This window comes from Vigna unguiculata, chromosome 8 (genome assembly GCF_004118075.2).
Source record: "Vigna unguiculata cultivar IT97K-499-35 chromosome 8, ASM411807v1, whole genome shotgun sequence".
NCBI lineage: Eukaryota > Viridiplantae > Streptophyta > Magnoliopsida > Fabales > Fabaceae > Vigna > Vigna unguiculata.
The window spans coordinates 34,287,131-34,307,925 of record NC_040286.1 but is presented as its reverse complement, the minus strand read 5'-3'; the positions used below and the strand labels follow the sequence as shown (position 1 = coordinate 34,307,925).

At 33.1% G+C, this 20,795-nt stretch overlaps 3 protein-coding genes across 3 annotated transcripts; all 3 read right to left on the bottom strand.

The window, feature by feature from the left end:
• Positions 1-306: 306 nt before the first annotated feature.
• Positions 307-8,275, bottom strand: LOC114195557. Its single transcript, XM_028086065.1, has 7 exons — positions 7,729-8,275; positions 7,371-7,520; positions 7,047-7,202; positions 6,821-6,940; positions 6,575-6,739; positions 1,167-1,567; positions 307-1,067 (listed from the first exon to the last, which is right to left on the bottom strand). Exons 1-7 carry the CDS (start codon positions 8,252-8,254, stop codon positions 453-455), a joined length of 2,133 nt encoding a protein of 710 aa, XP_027941866.1. The 5' UTR covers positions 8,255-8,275; the 3' UTR covers positions 307-452.
• A 1,325-nt stretch (positions 8,276-9,600) lies between these two features.
• LOC114195498 lies at positions 9,601-13,192 on the bottom strand. The gene is made up of 7 exons (XM_028085989.1): positions 12,552-13,192; positions 12,220-12,369; positions 11,850-12,005; positions 11,400-11,567; positions 11,143-11,307; positions 10,537-11,012; positions 9,601-10,428 (listed from the first exon to the last, which is right to left on the bottom strand). Exons 1-7 carry the CDS (start codon positions 13,087-13,089, stop codon positions 9,820-9,822), a joined length of 2,262 nt encoding a protein of 753 aa, XP_027941790.1. The 5' UTR covers positions 13,090-13,192; the 3' UTR covers positions 9,601-9,819.
• Positions 13,193-14,308: 1,116 nt separating this feature from the next.
• On the bottom strand, positions 14,309-18,084 carry LOC114194009. Its single transcript, XM_028084032.1, has 7 exons — positions 17,529-18,084; positions 17,275-17,424; positions 16,829-16,984; positions 16,561-16,725; positions 16,317-16,478; positions 15,223-15,755; positions 14,309-15,085 (listed from the first exon to the last, which is right to left on the bottom strand). Exons 1-7 carry the CDS (start codon positions 18,058-18,060, stop codon positions 14,477-14,479), a joined length of 2,307 nt encoding a protein of 768 aa, XP_027939833.1. The 5' UTR covers positions 18,061-18,084; the 3' UTR covers positions 14,309-14,476.
• Between the last annotated feature and the right edge of the window lie 2,711 nt (positions 18,085-20,795).

The following is a 20,795-nucleotide window of genomic DNA, read 5'->3' as shown; positions in this document are numbered from 1 at the left end:
GATTGAATTATAGCCAACTAGAGACTCTGTTTTGAAATACTGATCCATCCAAATTGCTCCTTACTATCTCGTCTACTCCGTGTTACGATCGATTTCTCTCAGTGTTGAGTATTAGTGTTGAGTTGAATTTGAGTGAAAAGAAATCAGAAATATGGTTGTGATTCTCATTTCTCTCAGTGCAAGGTTGAAGTCAATTTTATTTAACGCATTACGCCAATGTTCAAATGCAAAAGCAACCAACACAACATTGTTACAATTCAAATGCCATTTTTCATGGCTGAAAAGATACATGATTATTCACACCCAAACTTGCTTGATATTTATTTACCAGGAAAACAAGCCCACAATCATTGACAAAACACAAACTTGACTCAAAAAAGGAAAATTTATTTGAATGACTGCATGAACATGAACACAATACAACACGAACAATGAGACATAGATGTAGTAGCTTAGCTGCTATAACTTGTTTCCGTTACAGTTGCCCGTGGCACCTTAGAAAAAATGGCTATTATAAGATCAAAGTATAGTGGAAACTGCGCCACAGCATAGAAGATGATTGGAAAAGCAGCGGCTGCATAAATGGGGTATAGAGCCGTTTTGTATCTGTGACTAAGCAGAAAGTAATGGCCGGAGCAGAAAGAGACTAACATTGCAGCAATGGATACAAAAGGAGAAGTGAGAGCTAGAAGAATTTTGAATGGCAAAATTCTGCGAAAATCTTTGGATTGCTTTAGAGAAGTGAGGATGATAAGGAACATTATGATTCCAGTGACCGAGGAGCAAAGTCCAACCAGTGAAGCAACGGCAAACACATCAAATGCAGGATTGCCTTCAAAATGTGGTCTACCTTCTTCATCGGTGCCACCGGGGATGGAGCTGGCTGTAGCAAAGGAAACACCGGCAACAAGTGTAGCCACAACAAAGCAGGATTCAAATGTTTCCTTCAGCCAATCGCTACTTTCCTTTATCAGTTCTTGGTGAGTTTCCTCGAATATTTCCCATGCAGTTCTGCCCCTTTTGTCGATGCTTATGTTAAAGTGTTTTGGCACAAGGCTTTTAATATACTGTTCCAATAAAAAAATAATTTCCCATGATATTGATACATCAGATATGAAATTACAATTAATAAGCAATAAAAGAAAAAGGTATTTGTTTATGTATACCTGAAACCACTTTATATCCCACATCATTTGCAATATCTTTAGACGGTGGTAGACCATCGGAGCATATGCTGCGCAGTGCAATATGGTCCTCTCATCTCTATCTACTTCCAGAATTAAACTATTCCAAACTTCTGGTCTTATCTTCGTTTTCAAATTCTCAATAAGTAAGGGTTGCCTGTTAATCACTGCCACCAGCAACACATTATCTTTCATTGAATTCCTGTCATGGATCACATTTGGAATTCGATCCAAAAGTTCATTCACCATTTCAACTATGCCATTTCTTGCCGCAACCAGAAATGGTGTCTCGTTATCCTCTTCTTCTTCTTCTTCTTTTTCTTCTTCTTTTTCTCCTTTTTCTTCTTCTTCTTCCTTCAACCATGACGGTTCGCTAGGTTCACCTGTCAACCCAGAAAAGGTAATTGAATAATAATATTTTCACACACACTATATATTCATTTAACAACACGTTAACTTCTATTCAATACCATTTGACACACATTATATTTCACTTATCACATTTGTCTCATAAACGAATTATTTGAGACCTTAGAAACGAGGAAGAAGTTCTCCATTAGAACAATTAATTCTTGTGGTGTCAAGGCATGAAGTTGGTCAAATTTAATATGTGTGACAATTAGGGAATGTTGTAGAATGTGAAGTATATTCTGAAGCTAAAAATATATATTTTGTCAGCATGTTTATTTTTTTTAGTATACCCACAAGATTGAGCACGACATAATAAAGATTTTAAATAGATAATCTATAGTTTCTAAGGGGTTAAAAGAAATTATTTTTACATTTTAGATGACTTAGTTGTGCTTGTGTATATGTTTGTGACTAATTAGATAATGTGCTTGAAAGAGGTTTTAAGAAGCTGGAAAAATAAAATTGCCATCAGGTTTCTGACCGATGTAAAATGTTATTATTGATTTATCTATTTGCATTAGTGAAAACTTGTTAGATACCAATAAGTAAAGTTGGAGTTTTTTTTATCATTGCGAACTAAGAAATTTGTAGAGACTAAAGTTTGGTAACCTATTTTAACGACTCTATTTAACAACCAAGGTAGAACATATTACTACCAGAAGAATGCTTATTTAGACTCATGGAAGAGTGCTTATTTCTAACCATCTTAGACAATTAGTGGAGTAGGATATGAATATACATCTTGAAAAGTAAAACCGAGACCCTATAGATGTTCAAGGAAAGATTTAAGGTGAGATTGGTAAGTTTTACACAAGTGAGTGAAATTAATTATAATGAGATATTCTCACACGTGTAAAACACTTTGACAAAAAAATTTCATGTATATTAGTAATTAGTATAATTTGAAGTTGGAATAATCGGATATCAAGAAAACTTGTTTGAATGGATACATGGAGGAGACTATCTACATGCAACAACACGAGGAAGCTAGCCCGCCACTTTTCTTTTTTAATTTTTTTTTTAAATTTTTATTTATAAAATTTGTTTATATATATATATATATATATATAAATATTTAAAACATATTTAATCATATAAATATTTTTGAAGTTTTTAATTGATAAATTAATATCTTTAATTGGATAAATAAAATAATTATTATATTTACATATTACATAGGCATGTTGCACGAAATCAAGGGATTTATATCAAGAAACTTTGAAATGAAAGGCATTGGCGACACAACCTTTGTATTAGGAATTTAGATACACCGTGATCAATCTCGGGGTGTTTTAGGATTGTCATGAAGAAGAAATCTTGAAAAGGTACTTAAAAGGTTTGTCATGCAGGAATGTAAATTTGGGATACTCCGGTTGCTAATTAGGGAGACAAGTTTAGTCTTAAATAGTGCCCAAAAGGAAATTTTGAAAATTCAGGAAATGCAGAAGATTCCCTACTCATCAATTTTAGGGAGTCTGATGTATGCCCAAGTATGTATGCGCTCAAATATAGCAAATATCATTGAGGTATTAGGCAAATATTTAAGTAGTCTTGGAATGAATAATTGGAAAATAGCTAAAAGAGTTGTTAGGTATTTGAAGAAAACAAAGGATTATATGCTCACATATTGTAGGAAATATGACGAATCACGAACAAAAGAGGATGTGTTGTTCAAGTCTTCCAGGATACAACAAGAAAATACTCCTCTTTATAGAGGAAGTAACCCAGGATAATAGAAGAAAATAAAGGAGAGATAAGAGAACCAAGAGAATTGAGAATGTGTGTTTTTGGATGAAGCACAACGCCTATTCATAGGTGGAGAGAGAGTTTGAAATAAGCTTAGAGATCTGTAACAGCCACCAATGGTCAAAAAAATTGATATTGATATAAATACCAAATCAAAACAATTGTAGCAATAATGGCCAAAACTGAAAAAGTAATGAGCAATGCAACGGTTATATATTTTGCAATATATTAAAACCACTATTTGTATAACACATAAAGAGGTCAGACCCGTTAGAGATCACTAGGTATTCTGACTCGAATTTTCTAAGATGCCAAGATAGTTTGAGATCCACTTTGGGTTACATTTTTATGTTAGTTGGTGGTTCGGTTTCTTGGTGTAGGACCAAGCAAACCCTTACTGCTTCATCAACTATGGCTGTAACATTTGTAGCATGTTATGACTACAAGAAAAACTATATTACCAACGTCTTCTTCTTAAGTTATGGAAGGAATTGAAAGATTACTTAAGTTATATTGTGACAACAAATCAATTGTATTATATCCTAACAAAAATAAGAGCTTGACCAAGTCAAAGCACATCGACATCAAGTTCTTAGTTCTTAAGGAAAGAGTACAAAGTGGACAGATTTCCATAAAACACTTAGGAACAAAATCCATGATAGAAAATCCTTTTACTAAGGAATTTTCACCCGAGGTCTTTCAGGAGCATGTTGCTCATACGAATGTTTTACAGTTCGAGTAATCTTTGGTTTTATGTATGCATACATTAACTTTTGAACATATTTGGTAAGTGCATATATATCTTTTATTATTCAGATAGTATAATTTGTATATTAAGATTATTAAATTCATCCCATCAAGATAAGGAAGTATTAGTTGAAAATAAATGCATAAAAGTCACTTTCACGTAATTTTCATGATGAGTCTATGTCATTTACCTATGTCATTTGATTTTGTCTACATTAGAGATCATTGACATGTTTAATTGCGATTGATGGAATGAAAAATGTTTTTGTTCTAATGCAGATGTAAATATTGTTGGCTCTTATAGTGTGATGACAAACGATTTTCTATAATAACTTCACCTTCAATTTAATTTAATGTCTAAGATAATCCTTAATAAATTTAAGTTAAAAATTGATTTTCTATTTTGATGAAAAAGTAATAAGTTATATTAAGTTCATAATTAATTATCTTTGTTGAATGGTTTCATCAAACTAAAAAATAATTGGTTATTTTACAAAAATAATTGATGATACTAATCAATGATTTTTTCCAATCTCTCATGTAATAATTATTTCAAGTTATAATCAATTAAATTTTTATAACCTTAAAATGTTTGTTTTCGTGGATAATCAATTAGACAGAGAGATAACAGGTTATATTATTTTAAAATGTTTTTTTTATAGATGAAAAACATATTAATCTAGAGTGGTGGGAGCTAATTTGTGTGCATAGTTTTTCATCTAGATTGTATCTTATTGGTTTATGTTTTCATTGCAACCATTATCATTACAATAAACTTGCCTTTTTCATCAAAGTTTCGAAGGATTTTTTTTTTAATCATGACTTTTGTTCCCATTTTCGTAGCAAAATCTCAATTTGGTCCCTCTATTTTTTGTTGTTTTAATTTGGTCCCTTTCGTTAATGGTACAGTAATGCCGTTAGAAGGGGTGCCACGTGTCAGTTTCTGAATTTTTTGACTTTTTTGACTTTTTGATTTTTGATTTGAATTTAAAAAAAATTATCACGTGTCAAGCTGTCATCGTTCCACGTGGCAGTGAAAGAGTGATGTGGTAGTGACAATGACGTGTGTCATTTATATGTCAGGTGTCATTTTCACTTTTTCAATTTGGTCTCTTTATTTTAATTTTTGTCTCAATTAGTCTCAATTTTTGTAAAAATTGAGCAATTTTGTCTATCTCCAAATTCAAATTTAATTTAATTTCTATATAAATGTACACAAATATTTCTATCAAAATTGATATTTCAAGTAAATATTTTTAACAAAATTAAGTTTATTTAATTAATATTTTACATTGAACTTTATTTAAAATTGTTTTAAAGTTGTTAATAGAAAATAATGTTAATAGAAAAAATATTCATAAATTATATTAATATTTTATTACATTGTACTTTAATATTGTTTTTTATTTGAATTTATATTTCAAATAATTGTATATTTTTAAAATGTGTAAAGTTCAATAATTTGTACACAAATGTTTGAATTGGTGTACAAATAAAAATTTTAAAAATAATTTTAACTAGTCCATGTAACAATAAAAAAGATATAAATTTAAAATTTGAAAACAATTTTAAATACAGTTGAATGTGAAACAAAAATTTAAATAAACTTAGTTATGTTAAAAATATATAATAAAAATATGAATTTAAATAAAAATATCAAATTTAATAAAAATATTTGTATAACATTTATATGAAAATTAATTTTTGTTTCAATTGGGAGAGAAACGAAATTGCACTATTTTTACAAAAAATAAGGACTAAATTGAAACAAAAATTAGAATACAGTGATCAAATTGAGAATAAAGAAATAATACCCGGCATAATACTAGAGCGATATAATCTTTACGCAAAGGCCATCCTATCCAATTTTCGGGCATTAAAATACGTCTTAGACGCGGATGACTATCATAAGAGATTCCCAACATATCATAAGATTCCTTTTCTTGAAAATCCGCACTTTTCCAAACCCAAAAAATCGAAGGAATTCTGGGATTTTTTCTTGATACAAATATTTTTACGCATACCTCTTCGGATTGATTTATACCATACTCTATTCTTGTAAAATGATATACACTAGCTAAGAGTCCTCCGGGTGCTACATCACTCTATCACTACCATGTGACTCAACAATAGCTTGAGACGTGACAAATTTTTTATTTTTTAAAAAAAATTCAAAAAATAAATAATAAATAAATAAAAATTCAAAAAAAATTCAAAAAGTGCAGGAATTGACACATGACCACCCATTTAACATTGTTACTGTACCACTAACGGAAATGACTAATTTGAGATCAAAATTTTCAAAACAGGAACCAAATTGAGATAAAAGAAAAAAAGAAGAATTAAATTGAGATTTTGCTATGAAAATGAAAAACAAAAGACTATGATTAAATTTTTTTTTAAAAACCTCATCATTACAATAAAATCAATTTTCACCTAATATTATTAACATAAGATACAGAGTTGGTGTTTGCATAGATACATACCTTGTATATATTCGCTGTATACATTATACATATCAGTTTCAGCTTTCATATCCGTTGGGACACCTCCACTTCCTGTAAATGCTGCGTAAGGTCTTTCCAACAGTGCCAGCAAGAGTTGACCACTCCATTGATGCCTCCTCTTTATATTCCTTATTTCCTTAAATCCTTAAAAAAAGTATCAAACCAGATCAATCGTATTACTATTAAGTAAAAGCAATACATCAAATTGGCACGATGAACACATACCTACTCCTAAGAATCTAAGAGTAAGTACAAATGCATTCCCAGAAGCTTTAGATTCGATTTCACGCTCCTCAGTTGATGGGTTTTCTGGGTCTTGCTGTTTACGTTTAGTAAAAAAATTGTCTGCAAACACCGAGATTCAAAATGTGAAGAAACATTTAGAATTAAGAAACTAGTCCCCAAAATTTAAAAAAAAAAAAAAAGACAAGACAGCATGAGAACCCGTTACCAGTTAGAGCATCAAGACATTTGAATCCAGCAATGAAGTCACATAATGTGACATAGCTCTTTGGATAATAGGGTTCGTCAGATTTTGGTTGCTTTTTCACCTTTTCCAAAATCGTCTCCATTTGTCTTTTAGGGTCCAGTTCTTCCACAAGCGTAACTTCAACAAAAGAAAAAAAAAAGGATAAATTGATTTTATCTTTCAAAACTTGTATTTGATTAAAACTTACAAAATAATAGCTTTTACGCTAAAAATATCTGAACGTCACTTCATTTCATTTCATGTAATGAATGCAGTGTATATATAGATATGTGTAATAATACTTACAGTGATACAGGATTTGCTTCCACCATGAAAGTTTGGTAGCACTTCTGAAAGCCGAGGGCCTGGTTGCTAGGAGTTTGAGAGGAGTGAAACCCTCATTATTCAAATGTCCCCTAAGGAAATCATAGTAATGCAGTATTATCACAGCCAAATCTGCACAATATCCATAAAAATACTATTCAGAATATATAGCGTTGTGTTACTTAAAAATAAAAATACAAAAATATTACATAAAGTTGCTTATGAATCTAACTGTTAATCTGCATCTTTTCTATAACACAGACATACAGTAATCAGTAGTCTACCAAAAACAATATACAAAGTAATGAGCAGGAAGAGAAGATAGGTATGAGAAACATACCGAAATACTCTCTTCTGATAGCACAGTGAAGAATAGTGTCACCATTGTCTCGCACAAGATCTTGCAATGGAGCAGTGTGGCCAGAAAGGTTAGAAAGATAAGCAAAGACGAGTTTCTTCCAGTTGAGAGCAGCTTGAAAGAGAGGTGTCTCTCCTTCTTTGTTCTCCAGTCTCATCAAGTAAATCCTCTCCTTCTTGGTTCCTATGATCAACTCACATATCTTTGCGAAACCCCTGGAAGCAGCAACATGCAGAGCGGTATCCCCTCGGTAGTTCCTCATTTTCAGAGCCTTCATCGTCTTGTGTCTGATGATGGCATTCACAAGGTCGTCAACCACCGCTTCTTCTTCCAAATCCACCGCCACGTGCAGTGCAGTACCCACGGAAGGGTAAATCATTGCCGTGTGACAAGCTGGGAATTGGTTGTACATGTTCACAATCTTCTGCCATTTCCCTTCCAATATGTACTCCGCCACTTGATCTGATGGATTGGACGACAACTCTTCCTCAAAACTTCCTGGATTCATTGCCGAACTGGAACTTCAAATAACCACAATCTATATGTTTGTATGAAGTACTGAAATAATGCGTCTTATCGACCAAATAGAAAATTCGATACTTCAACTCCTCGTCTTATGTCATCTCACTTTTTCTAGGTCACAAGGGAAGAATAATTTTGGAGATAATAATCATCTTTCAGATTGTTATGGATGGACCAATCGTTAATGAGATTTTTGTGAACCAGCGGGATGGCAAGAGGGCCAGTAATTTGTCTTATTATCTGCTCTATTAAGTTGTGTTGTAAAAAATATTCACTAAGTTTTTATTTTTTATGTTGGTGAGTTTCATGATTCCGACGGATATTTTTTCTATTTTACTTTTTACTTTTTAATTTTAAATTAAATTATTTTAAAATAAGTGTTTGAAATATAAATTTATATAAAATGTTAATTTTATATTAGAACTCAGATAAAAATCCAAATTAAAATATTAACACAAAATAAATTTAATTTTTTATAAGTAAATTTAAATAAATTACGTAAAAATATAAATTTTTTAAAATTAATTTTAATTTTATATCTTTAAATAGAAATTAGAAAATATATAAAGTTATATTTTGAATAATTAATATTTTTTATTTTTATTTTTTTAAAAATACTTAAATAAAATTCATTAATAATTATTAATTTAATAAATAGTATGTATCACGAGTAAGATATCATGTAACAAATAAATAATTATCATTATCTACATATATTTATTAAGTATTGATGCCAAATTTTAGGGCAGAATTTTTGTTTTTTTTGTAAACAAGGAAAGAAAAGAAGATATTCTATTCTCCGCACACTTCATCTTAGGATTTATTTCTCTCTTCTTCGCCCGTGGGATTACTGGTATAATAGGATTCTTAAAAATAAATAAAAATTCCTCCTTTAAACTTTAATTTAAAATTAAAATTCACGTTAAAAAATTTAATATATTTTTATATTCAAACGTAATAAATTAATAAATTTATTCTTACGATATTAATTTTACTTTTATCTGTTAAATAATATTTTAAATTGATATTAAATTTAAAATTGATATAAATAAATTAAATGTCAACCCAAAATACGTTTGATACGTAAAAAATTATATCTGCATATTTTTAAAATTTAAAGACCCAACTGCATAAAAAAATTAAAAAAATAAATTTTAATTTCACATAAAAATTTTGAATACTAAAATCTTATTTTTGTCTAAAGAATAAAAAAATTGAGACAAAAAATATAATAATATTATAGTATCAATGTGAATGTGACAAAAACACTTAAGCATACGCCATACATTACCTTCTGAAGTTGTAATCAAAATTATTTGAGTCATTGTTACACCAAGAATTAATGTCCAGAAACATTTCTCCAAAATCGCAAACTGTATTGCACAACCAACACAACTTTGCTACAATTCAGAAGTTTCTTCCGTAGCTCACATTATTTTACACATAATTGATGACACAAAAAGCAAAATCGACAAACCAAAAAGGATTTGTATGACAAATACACAAAATGCCACACTGCAATGATATGACAGAGCTTAGGTTAATTAGGTCCTACAACTTGTCTCCTCTATCACTTGATCGTGGAACAGTCGTTAAAATGGCCGTTAGAAGATCGAAGTATAGAGGAAACTGTGCCACAGCATAGAAAGTGACAGGGAAAACAGTGGCTGCATAAATGGGGTATAGGACCGTCTTGTATCCATGACTAAGCAGAAAAAAATGGCCCGTGCAGAAAGAAACAAACATTGCAGCAATGGATACGAAAAGAGAACTCAAGCCAAGAAGAAGCTTGAGTGGCAAATCTCTGCGAAAATCTTTGGCTTGCTTTCGAGAAGTGAGGATGGTGAGGAACATTATGAGACCAGTGACGGAAAAGCAAAGTCCAACGAGCGAAGCAATGGCGAATGCATCGAATGCAGGCTTTCCTTCTAAATTAGGCCTACCTTCTTCGTTGGTGCCACCAGGGACGGTATTGGCTGCAGTGAAGGAAACACCAGCAACAAGTGCAGCCACCACAGAACAAGATTCAGACGTATCCTTCAGCCACTCCCCACTTTCCTTTATCAGTTTTTTATGCGTTTCCTCGAAGATTTCCCCTGCGGTTTTTCCCTTCTTGTCGCTTCTAAAGTAAAAGTGTTGTGGCACAAGGCTTTTAATATACTGCTCCAAAGAAAAAAATAAAAGCATCAACATTAGTGTAAATGTTGCAGTAGTTGTGTTTCATTCGTCTACTCTTTCTACCACTTCATGCAACAAAAATATATATACCTGAAACCACTTTATGTCCCACACCATTTGTAAGGCAGAACCAGCTATCTGCCAAGGTTTATCGCCGCCAGGAGCATATGCTGCCAAGTGTAACATCGTGTTCTCATCTTCATCTACTGTCAGAGTTAAGTTATTCCAAACTTCTAGTTTTGACTGCATCTTCGTTTTCAAACTCTCAACAACAAGGGGTTGCCGATTCAGCACAGCCACAAGCAGCACATTTTCTTTCTTTGAGTTGGTGTTATGGATCACACTTGGAATTCGATTTAACATTTCATCCACCATTTCAACTATGCCATTTCTTGCTGCAACCAAAAATGCTGTCTCTTTTTTGTCAATCTTTTTTTCTTCTTCAGCTAGCTGATCCGATTCCTTCTTCATGCTCTCACTGCGATCAACACCCTTTTTCTCTTCAACATCTGTTTTATTTTCTTCTTCTTCTTCTTCTTCCAACCATCCTAATTCACTGGTTCCAACTGTGAGTATGCCAAGCCAAACAAGGAAAAGTAGAGGTTGTAAAACTTCATCGTATAAATAAATTGAACATACATATACTACAGAAGGATTTGGTTCTGATCCAGAGAAAGAAGCATTAATTATATATACCTTGTTTATATTCGTTGTATACATTATACATATCAGTTTCAACTTTCATATCCGTTGGGACACCTCCACTTCCTGTAAATGCTGCGTAAGGTCTTTCCAACAGTGCCTTCAAGAGTTGACCGCTCCATTGATGCCTCTTCTTTGTCTTTTTTATTTCCTTTAATTCTGAAAAAACATGTGTGATATCAATGGTGTTAGTTAAACCATCCTGCCGCAGATGAACATTTAACAAAGAAAATAAGATGAAGAATACATACCCACTCCTGAGAGGCCAAGAGTATGTACATATGCAGACCTAACAAATTGTTGAGAGGTTTCATAATTTGGTGGCAAAAATCCAACCTTGGGAGTTCCCAATTCAATGGTACACTTTTTGGATGATGGGTTTTCTGAGTCGTGCTTATTCTTTCTCGTCGGCATTTTCCCTGAGACCCAAAGAAAAATACGTCATAAATGGATAGCTCTGAGAATAATAGACTAACTTTTATATGAGCGACTCTATTTTGAGGTCTTAGTATAGATATAGATATAGATATAAAAATGAAAACAAATTGAGAAAAACTTAAATCGCGATCCTTTTTTCTGAACCACTGTCTATGAAGACGTGTGTAAGTAAATATTATGTACTAGTAAAGAAACGAATAAAGTTATGGCGTAAAGAAAAAAGAAGAAGAAAGACGATAGGAGAATGAAACCTGTTCACATACCAAATAGAGCAGCAACATTAAACGATCGAGCAAAGAAATCATGTAATGTGGCATAGTTCTTTGGATATTCCTCTTGATCAGACTTGGGATTCTCCCTTATCTTTCCCAGATTCGCCTTCATTTGTTTTTCAGGGTCCAGTGGTTCTACAAGTATACCTTTCACACACAAACAAATATGATAGTAAATATGCATATTTTGAAAAATCATGTAACAAATTTTTAGAACACTTTTTACAGTATCATAAATTGGAGGTCTCAAGTAAACATATATTTGAACAAAACATACACAGCATTTAAATCTGAAACTAGAATACAGTTATACTTCGAAACGTAGCCTTTTAACCTAGTTCTTGATGCTAATATAACTTACAGTGGTACAGAATTCGCTTCCACCATGACAGGTTGGTAGCACTTCTGAAAGCCGAGGATCTGGTTGCAAGGAGTTTGAGAGGAGTGAAACCCTCTTTATTCTTATGTGTGCTAAGGAAATCATAGTAATGCATTATTATCACAGCCAAATCTGCACCATATCCATGAAAATATGCACACTGCTCAGTATATATAGCGTTTTGTTATGTCAAAATAAAAATACAAAATATTACATAAAGTTGCTTATGTAGTTATTAAGTAAAGAAATGAATCTAGTTGTTAATCTGCATTTTTTCCATTTAGCAGGAACAGAAGATAGGTATGAGAAAATACCGAAATACTCTCTTCTGATAGCACAATGAAGAATAGTGTCACCATTGTGTCGCACAAGATCTTGCAATGGAGCACTGTGGTCAGAAAGGTTAGAAAGATAAGCAAAGGCCTGTTTCTTCCAGTTGATAGCAGCTTCAAAGAGTGGTGTCTCTCCATGTTTGTTTTTTCGACTCACCAAGTAAATCCTCTCCTTGTTGGTTCCTATGATCCACTTACATATCTTTGCGAAACCCCTTGAAGCCGCAACATGCAGAGGGGTATCCCCTCGATCGTTCTCCATTTCCAGAGCCTTCATCGTCTTGTGTCTGATAATGGCATTCACAAGCTTTTCAACCACCTCTTCTTCGTCCAAATCCACCGCCACATGCAGTGCAGTGCCCACGGAATGGTTAATCATTGCCGTGTGACACGCTTGGAATCGGTTGTACATGTTCACAACCTTCTGCCATTTCCCTTCCAACGTGTACTCCGCCAGATACTCACTCACTTCATCTGATGAATTGTACGACAGCTCCTCCTCAAAATTTCCAGGATTCATGGCCGAACTGGAACTTCAAATAACGAGAATGTATGTTTATATGAAGTTCTGAAATAATGCGTTACCATTTTCTCTGCCTGCGTCTTATATACCAGATAGGGAATTCGATACTTCAACTCCTCATTCTATGTCATGTCACTTTTTCTAGGTGACAAGGGAAGAATAACTTTGGAGATGATAATGATCTTCGAGGTTGTTAATGTTGTGAACGAAGAAAGAAAATAAAATATTCTAACCAACACACACTTCATCTGTACCTTTATTTCTCTCTTTTTATCGACAGCGGGCTCACAAAACTGGTATTGTTGGATTCTTAAGTAAAACAAACATTACTTATTTCACTTCACTTTCTATCATGTCGGTGAAGTACAAGTTCCATCAGCTTCTTCCTCTGTTTCAACCTGCTGATTCCTAACTGTCGGAATCTTATTTCTTTAGCCTCTTTTCACTGTTACTGAACAAAATTGGTGTTAACGTCACCATTTTTCCCTTAAGTATTGAAAAATGGTCTGAATAAGTTCTGAAAAATGGTGTTTTTGGTGCATAATAATTTTAATTTAACTAGTATATGGTCTTCTCAAATACTTTAAAACAACTGTGATGGAATACATGAAGAATGAACAATCAAGACTAAATCCATCAATTCTGCAAATCAAAGATAAAGTCTGTCAACTGCTATTAGAAAGTTTTGATCCTCAAGTTAGAATTAGCCAAACATCAACTGATCATTCTGGAAACATCAAGCAAACTCAGGATAAAAGCAATCACAATGATACAATAAAAACATTCGTGTACGAAGGCCTTTTTCTCGATGGGTCGGGATTTTGGTTTGAAAAAATATCTGGTCCATTGGGCATATAGATCCCAAACCTGGAAAGTGATCACTTAATTTTAAGCAATGTTATAGGGTTAATACACTAATCTGGGTTACAACAATATAAATTGAGGCAATTTGTCTCAATCTATGGGTCTGATGGGTCAAGGAATCAGGATACTCCTGTAGGTTATGTGAACAAACCAAGCTCTTCATGACATATTATTTGCAATTTGTGCCTTATAACAGTCCAGCTTTTATATACCAGTAACAATTTTATGCCAGCAATAACCTAACAGGTTCTTAATTTTTCTGTATTAATAATTCTTTTTGGTCTTAAAAAAAAAGTACTTTAACTAGTACCTTAAACAGTAAAGTAAAATTATTAAAGAAAATATGCTAAAATATTATTATAAACCCAATCGCAACTTTACAAGCTACAAAAACCTACATGATTATTCAATCCAAACTTGCTTGATAGTTATCCGGAAAACAAGCTCACAATCACAGACAAAACACGAACTTGACTCGAATACAACACAAATAATGGCATGTAGTAGGTTAGCTTGGGTGCTATAACTTGTCTCCTTTACCAGTTGCCCATGGCACCTTAGAAAAAATGGCTATTATAAGATCAAAGTATAGCGGAAATTGCGCGACGGCATAGAACATGACTGGAAAGACAGTGGCTGCATAAATGGGGTATAGAACCGTCTTGTATCTGTGACTAAGCAGAAAGTAATGACCGGAGCAGAAAGAGACAAACATTGCAGCGATGGATACAAAAAGAGAACTGAGGCCTAGAAGAATTTTGAATGGCAAATCTCTACGGAAATCTTTGGCTTGCTTTCGAGAAGTGAGGATGGTAAGGAACATTATGAGTCCAGTGACAGAGGAGCAAAGTCCAACAAGTGAAGCAACGGCAAATACATCGAATGCAGGTTTTCCTTCTAAATGGGGCCTACCTTCATCGTCGGTGCCACCGGGGATGGAGCTGGCCGTAGCAAAGGAAACACCAGCAACAAGTGCAGCCACCACAGAGCAAGATTCAGATGTTTCCTTCAGCCAATCGCTACTTTTCTCTATCAGATCTTTGTGTTCTTCCTCAAATATTTCCCCTGCAGTTTTGCCCTTTATGTCGCTTCTAAAGTAAAAGTGTTGTGGCACAAGGCTTTTAATATACTGTTGCAATGAAAATAAGAGATGGTCATTTTATGAAAAGAAACTTGGCAAAAGAATGCATGGAATTACACCTAATGATCAACAATAGTGCAATAAAAGAAAAAGGTATTTGTTTGTGTGTGTATATATATATATACCTGAAACCACTTTATGTCCCACATCATTTGCAAGGCAGAACCAGCTATCTTTGGAGGCTTGTCGTCCTCTGGAGCATCTGCTGCCCAGTGCAATATGGTTCTCTCATTTTTATCTATTGCCAGAGTTAAATTATTCCAAACTTCTGGTTTTGTCTTAGTTTTCAAATTCTCAATAACAAAGGGTTGCCTGCTCATCACTGCCACCAGCAGCACATTCTCTTTATTTGCATTCAAGTTATGGATCACACTTGGAATTCGGTCTAAAAGTTCATTCACCATTTCAATTATGCCATTTCTTGCAGCAACCAGAAATGCTGTCTCCGTTTTGTCAATTTTCTTACTTGGGCTTGAAGATTTTTTCTCCTTAGCCTCTTCTTCTTCTTTTTCTTCTTCTTCTTCTTCCTTTTCTTCTTCTTCTTCTTCTTCTTCTTCTTCTTCTTCTTCTTCTTCTTCTTCTTCTTCTTCTTCTTCTTCTTCTTCTTGATCTTCGTTCAACCATGGCAATTTGCTAGATTCACCTGGCACCCTGAAGCCTAATCAGAAAAGGTAAATATGTCGATCTTCATCCTCCCACTCATATTTCACAGACAAAAGAATTTTATTAATAGAACTTCTAAGCATATGTTTAAGGAGATTGCTTTTTACATTTATTCATCATCTTCATCTTCAACTTTATTTAATTTCTTTAATCAGCTTTGGAGGTGTGAAAATGACTATAAATCATATAGAACATCGTTAATTCATTTGTTGATTGGACCATCTATTAGATGATGGGTTAGACCATTTATTAGTATTATAGATAATAGATGATGTGTAGCAATCTTTATATTTTCTGTCATACTTCAGGTTTATATAGTCTTGATTGATATTATATATATAGCTTTGATATATGATTTCTATGCGTACTATTTTCTACTATTATTATTTATTATAACATTTATTGCATGATGTGCTCGATTACTATTCTTATTGTATACTAGTGTTATAGCAGATAATACATGGTATAGTGTAACTTTTTCTATTATACAAAGAAGAGGTCAATTTATTATGAATAAAAGATACAGAGTTGGTGTTTGCATAGCATACATACATACCTGGTTTAAGTTGGTTAAAAACATTATACATTTCTGCGTCAACTGGAATATCTGGGACACCCCCAGCTCCAGTGAAGGCTTCATAAGGTCTTTCCAACAGTTTCTTCAAGAGTTGACCACTCCATTCGTGTCTCCTCTTCATATTCCTTATCTCCTTTAATCCTTAAAAAAAACATGTACTTACAATAAACCAGATTAATGGTATTAACTAAAAGCAATAGATCAAGAAATTTGCACCACATACCTACTCCTGTGAGCCCAAGAGTATGTACATACGCAGACCTCAGAAATTGTTGACTCGTTTCATAATTTGGTGGCAAAAATCCAACCCCATCAGCTTCAGATACGATTTTAATTGGTGGGTTTTCTGAGTCTTCCTTATTTTTTTGAGTAAAAAATTTGTCTTTTGCTGAGGAAAAATGTGCAAGAAATAGATTGAGTATTAAAAAACTAGTCCCCAAAAAAATAAGAAAAAAATAAAGAAAAAGCAAGTTAGCATGAGAACCCGTTACCAGTAAGAGCACCAAGACTTTTGAATCCACCAATGAATTCACATAATGTGGTATAGTTCTGTGGATAAGTAAATTGGTCGGCATTTGATTTCTTCTCCATCTTTTTCAAAATCTTCTTCATTTGTCTTTCAGGGTTCACTGGTTCCACAAGCATACCTTCGACAAAAGAAAAATATATTTGCCAAAAAGATGGAATTTTACATACTATATATGATATTAAAATTAGTAAATGGGCACATGATCAATCTAATGGATCAAATTAATTAACTTTATATGAAACATGAGTTGTGTAAAAAGATGGATATTTGATGATTGTCGGATAAAATTGATTTTATCTTTCAAAACTTAAAACTGTCAAAATAATAGCTTTTACATTAAAAAAAATCTGAACATCACTTCATTTCATGTAATGAATACAGTGTATATATATTTACAATAATACTTACAGTGGTACAGGATCTGTTTCCACCATGAAAGTTTGGTAGCACTTCTGAAAGCCGAGGGTCTTGTTGCAAGGACTTTAAGAGGAGTGAATTCATCTTTATTTTTATGCGTGCTAAGAAAATCATAGTAATGCACTATTATCACAGCCAAATCTGCACCATATCCATAAAAATATATATACTATTCAGTGTATATATAGTGTTAATCTGCATTTTTTTCATACAGCAGGAAGAGAAGATAGGTATGAGAAAGATACCGAAATACTCTCTCCTGATAGCACAGTGAAGAATAGTGTCACCATTGCGTCGCACAAGATCTTGCAATGGAGCAGTGTGGTCAGAAAGGTTAGAAAGATAAGCAAAGACGAGTTTCTTCCAGTTGAGAGCAGCTTGAAAGAGAGGTGTCTCTCCTTCTTTGTTCTTCAGTCTCACCAGGTAAATCCTCTCCTTCTTGCTTCCTATGATCAACTCACATATCTTTGCGAAACCCCTGGAAGCAGCAACATGCAGAGCGGTATCCCCTCGGTAGTTCTTCATTTCCAGAGCCTTCATCGTCTTGTGTCTGATGATGGCATTCACAAGCTTTTCCACCACCCCTTCTTCGTCCAAATCCACCGCCACGTGCAGTGCAGTGCCCACGGAATCGTTGATCATTGCCGTGTGACACGGTGGGTCGTCGTTGTACATCTCCTCAACCTCTTTCCATTTCCCTTCCAATGTGCACTCCGCCAGACGGTTCACTTTAATCGACAACTCCTCATCCACATTTCCATAATTCACCGAACTCATCCTCCGCTTCAACTTCAGATTATCGTAATCATGTATATTATGTAACATGGCAGGAGACATTCTAGTACTTATATACTGAGAATGTATATGTGGTACCTAAGGAACTTCATGCTTCAACTTCACATGTTTTCCCACTTTTCACGTTCACACGGGAAGTATAATTTGAGATAGTAATCTATAAGTATCTCTGGTCATGGATGGACCACTCACTCTCACTCATCAAACTGTGGCAAACACGAAACAAAGGAAAAAGATAAATATACTTATTATGGTTATAAATTACAATGAAGAAATAATGTACGTAATTATTAACACTTTTTTTAGTGGAAATTTATTAAAAATTACAAAATATTATATTAGTCTTACATTTTATTTAGTATGAGTTGTTGTGTGATATAAAAGAGGAAGATAAAAGAATTATAATTTCGTTTGAGATCAGTCTCAGCATGTTTTTTATTTTTTTATTAAATCACTTTTCAAATCCAATTTAATATAATATATCCTTCAACCACTCCAAATTGTTGGGAGTGGCCAACTAAGTTTATTGGATTCCAAAGAAAAATAAAGCGTTATTTGTACCGCTAAAAAGGACAACCTCCGTTATCCTCTTCTGTTTTTTCTTTTTTGTTCTGTTATATTCTTTTTTCATCTGTTGTTCTGTTTATCAGTAATGGTAACTGTAGTGGCTTTCTTTTTTTATCTTTTCGACTTACTAAGAATATATTAGAAGTGGGATGAGAGGAACGTGACAATATTTTTAACTTAAAACCTGAGTGTAGTTAAGGAAAGAAAAAATAGTGTATACATTAGTTAGAGGTTAATAGTAGTTGATATACATTTCTTTTTCTTTTAATTCATTCAAACAGAGAATATAATGAAGAGATCCAATCTCAAAATAACATCCTAGGTTAACCTAGCAATACCTTAAAGATAAAATTATAATGGGTTAACAAGAAATTGAAGTCGAGAAAAAAGGAATGATATATATATATATATATATATATATATATATATATATAACATAAAATAAAAACATGAAAAAATGCCGATTTACTTCACAAATGGTTTAAATTTCTTAATATATTAATGTTATTTTAGTAATTAATTTCTCATTCAAAATTAATTAAGTTTTGAAACTGTTTTGTAAATAAGGGTTAAAATAAAAATAAAAAAATTAGAAACAACTCGAAGATATTTTCATATTCAATTTTTTATTATTTTGTAATCCTAGTTGAAGAGTTTAAGTTATTTAGGGTAACCTTATACACAGTGACACATAGAAAAAATAATTTTTGAAAATAGAAATATTTTCAAACACACCCTCATTATAATTCTTCACTTTTGGAATTATCTAGTTATGCTTCTTTTTGCTTTTTTCACTTTGTCAAGAGATATAGGAAGCATGAAGGATTCTAGAAGAAGGATGATTACTAAAGTTTCATCTTCTTATACTTCTTTTCTTGAATCTTTATGTAACTTGCTATTTACTTAGTGTTATTACACGTAACCAAAATTGTTTAAACTTTATGTTATGGTATCATAGCATGCGGAAGCACAAGATCGTGACAATTGGAAATTAAAGAGCAGCAAATAAAAGAGCAAGAGAAATAACACACAAGGATTTACGTAGAAAACTTCTTTTGAATGTAAGAGGAAAAACCACGGGACGATAATGAACAAAATTCCACTATGAAAAGAAGAGTCAAAGCTCTTAAATGGGAACAAGAATCCTCACCAAAAATACACTCAGGTGTATATTACAAAGTGTGTCTCTGTAAATGTTTTTCTCTATATTTTTCAAGTCATGGAGATGTTATTTATAGGCTTCAAAACTGAACCAATTAATAGGCCATATGAAGAGTCTTCAGAAACTGCACTAGTAAATAGGCCATGTAAAGAGTCTTCAAAACTTAAGTAGTAAATAATTAATAATTAGTGCTTAAGTAACATGTGGTATTAGGAATTGAATGAGAACCACATATTCTAACAATCTCCACCTTGGTTCGAATTCTACAAGTGTTCATCGTCCGATAAAGCCCCAAAGGGCATTCAAATGTTGTATAGACCAACCAAGTCCAAACAATGTTCAAACTTGGTAACAGGAAGCGGCTTGGTAAGCATGTCTGCTGGATTCTCAGAAGTGTGAATCTTTTCAACCATAATTTCTCCAACAACAACAACATCTCTAATAAAGTGATGTTTTATATTGATGTGTTTGGTCTTGTCGTGATAATGATTATTCTTGGTTAAATGAATAGCACTTTGGCTATCACAAAACACAGTAAGAACTTTCTGTGTTAGACCAAGTTCATTTACCAAACCTCGGAGCCAAATAGCCTCCTTCACTCCCTCTGTGGCTGAAATATACTCTGCTTCGGTTGTAGATAATGCAACAATAGATTGAAGTGTTGCTTTCCAACTGATAGCACTATTACACAGGGTAAAGATGTAACCTGAGAGAGATCTTCTTCTATCAAGATCATCAGCATAATCTGAGTCAACATATCCTACAACATTATCAATTGTAGCCAATTTTTTTGTCAAATACCAAGCCAACATGAGAAGTACCTTTTAGATACCGAAAAATCCATTTTACAGCACTCTAGTGTTTCTTGCCGGGATTATGCATATATCGGCTTACCATGCTAACAGCATATGCAAGGTCTGCCCTGGTGCATATCATGGCATACATAAGACTGCCAATAGCATTAGCATAAGGAACATGTGACATGTAT

Bases quoted from the DNA above. Each gene is read 5' to 3' on its own strand.
- LOC114194009 (XM_028084032.1), bottom strand. From the start codon at position 18,060: ATGAGTTCGGTGAATTATGGAAATGTGGATGAGGAGTTGTCGATTAAA. The intron at 16,726-16,828 runs GTAACGGGTTCT...ATTTTTCCTCAG, and splicing joins AAGTCTTGGTGCTCTTACTG to CAAAAGACAAATTTTTTACT. The intron at 16,479-16,560 runs GTATGTGGTGCA...GTTTTTTTTAAG, and splicing joins TCTTGGGCTCACAGGAGTAG to GATTAAAGGAGATAAGGAAT.
- LOC114195557 (XM_028086065.1), bottom strand. From the start codon at position 8,254: ATGAATCCAGGAAGTTTTGAGGAAGAGTTGTCGTCCAATCCATCAGAT. The intron at 7,203-7,370 runs GTAAGTATTATT...CTTTTGTTGAAG, and splicing joins GAAGCAAATCCTGTATCACT to TTACGCTTGTGGAAGAACTG. The intron at 1,068-1,166 runs GTATACATAAAC...TTATTGGAACAG, and splicing joins GGGATATAAAGTGGTTTCAG to TATATTAAAAGCCTTGTGCC.
- LOC114195498 (XM_028085989.1), bottom strand. From the start codon at position 13,089: ATGAATCCTGGAAATTTTGAGGAGGAGCTGTCGTACAATTCATCAGAT. The intron at 12,006-12,219 runs GTAAGTTATATT...TGTGTGTGAAAG, and splicing joins GAAGCGAATTCTGTACCACT to GTATACTTGTAGAACCACTG. The intron at 11,568-11,849 runs GTATGTGAACAG...TTTGGGTCTCAG, and splicing joins TAATGTTGCTGCTCTATTTG to GGAAAATGCCGACGAGAAAG.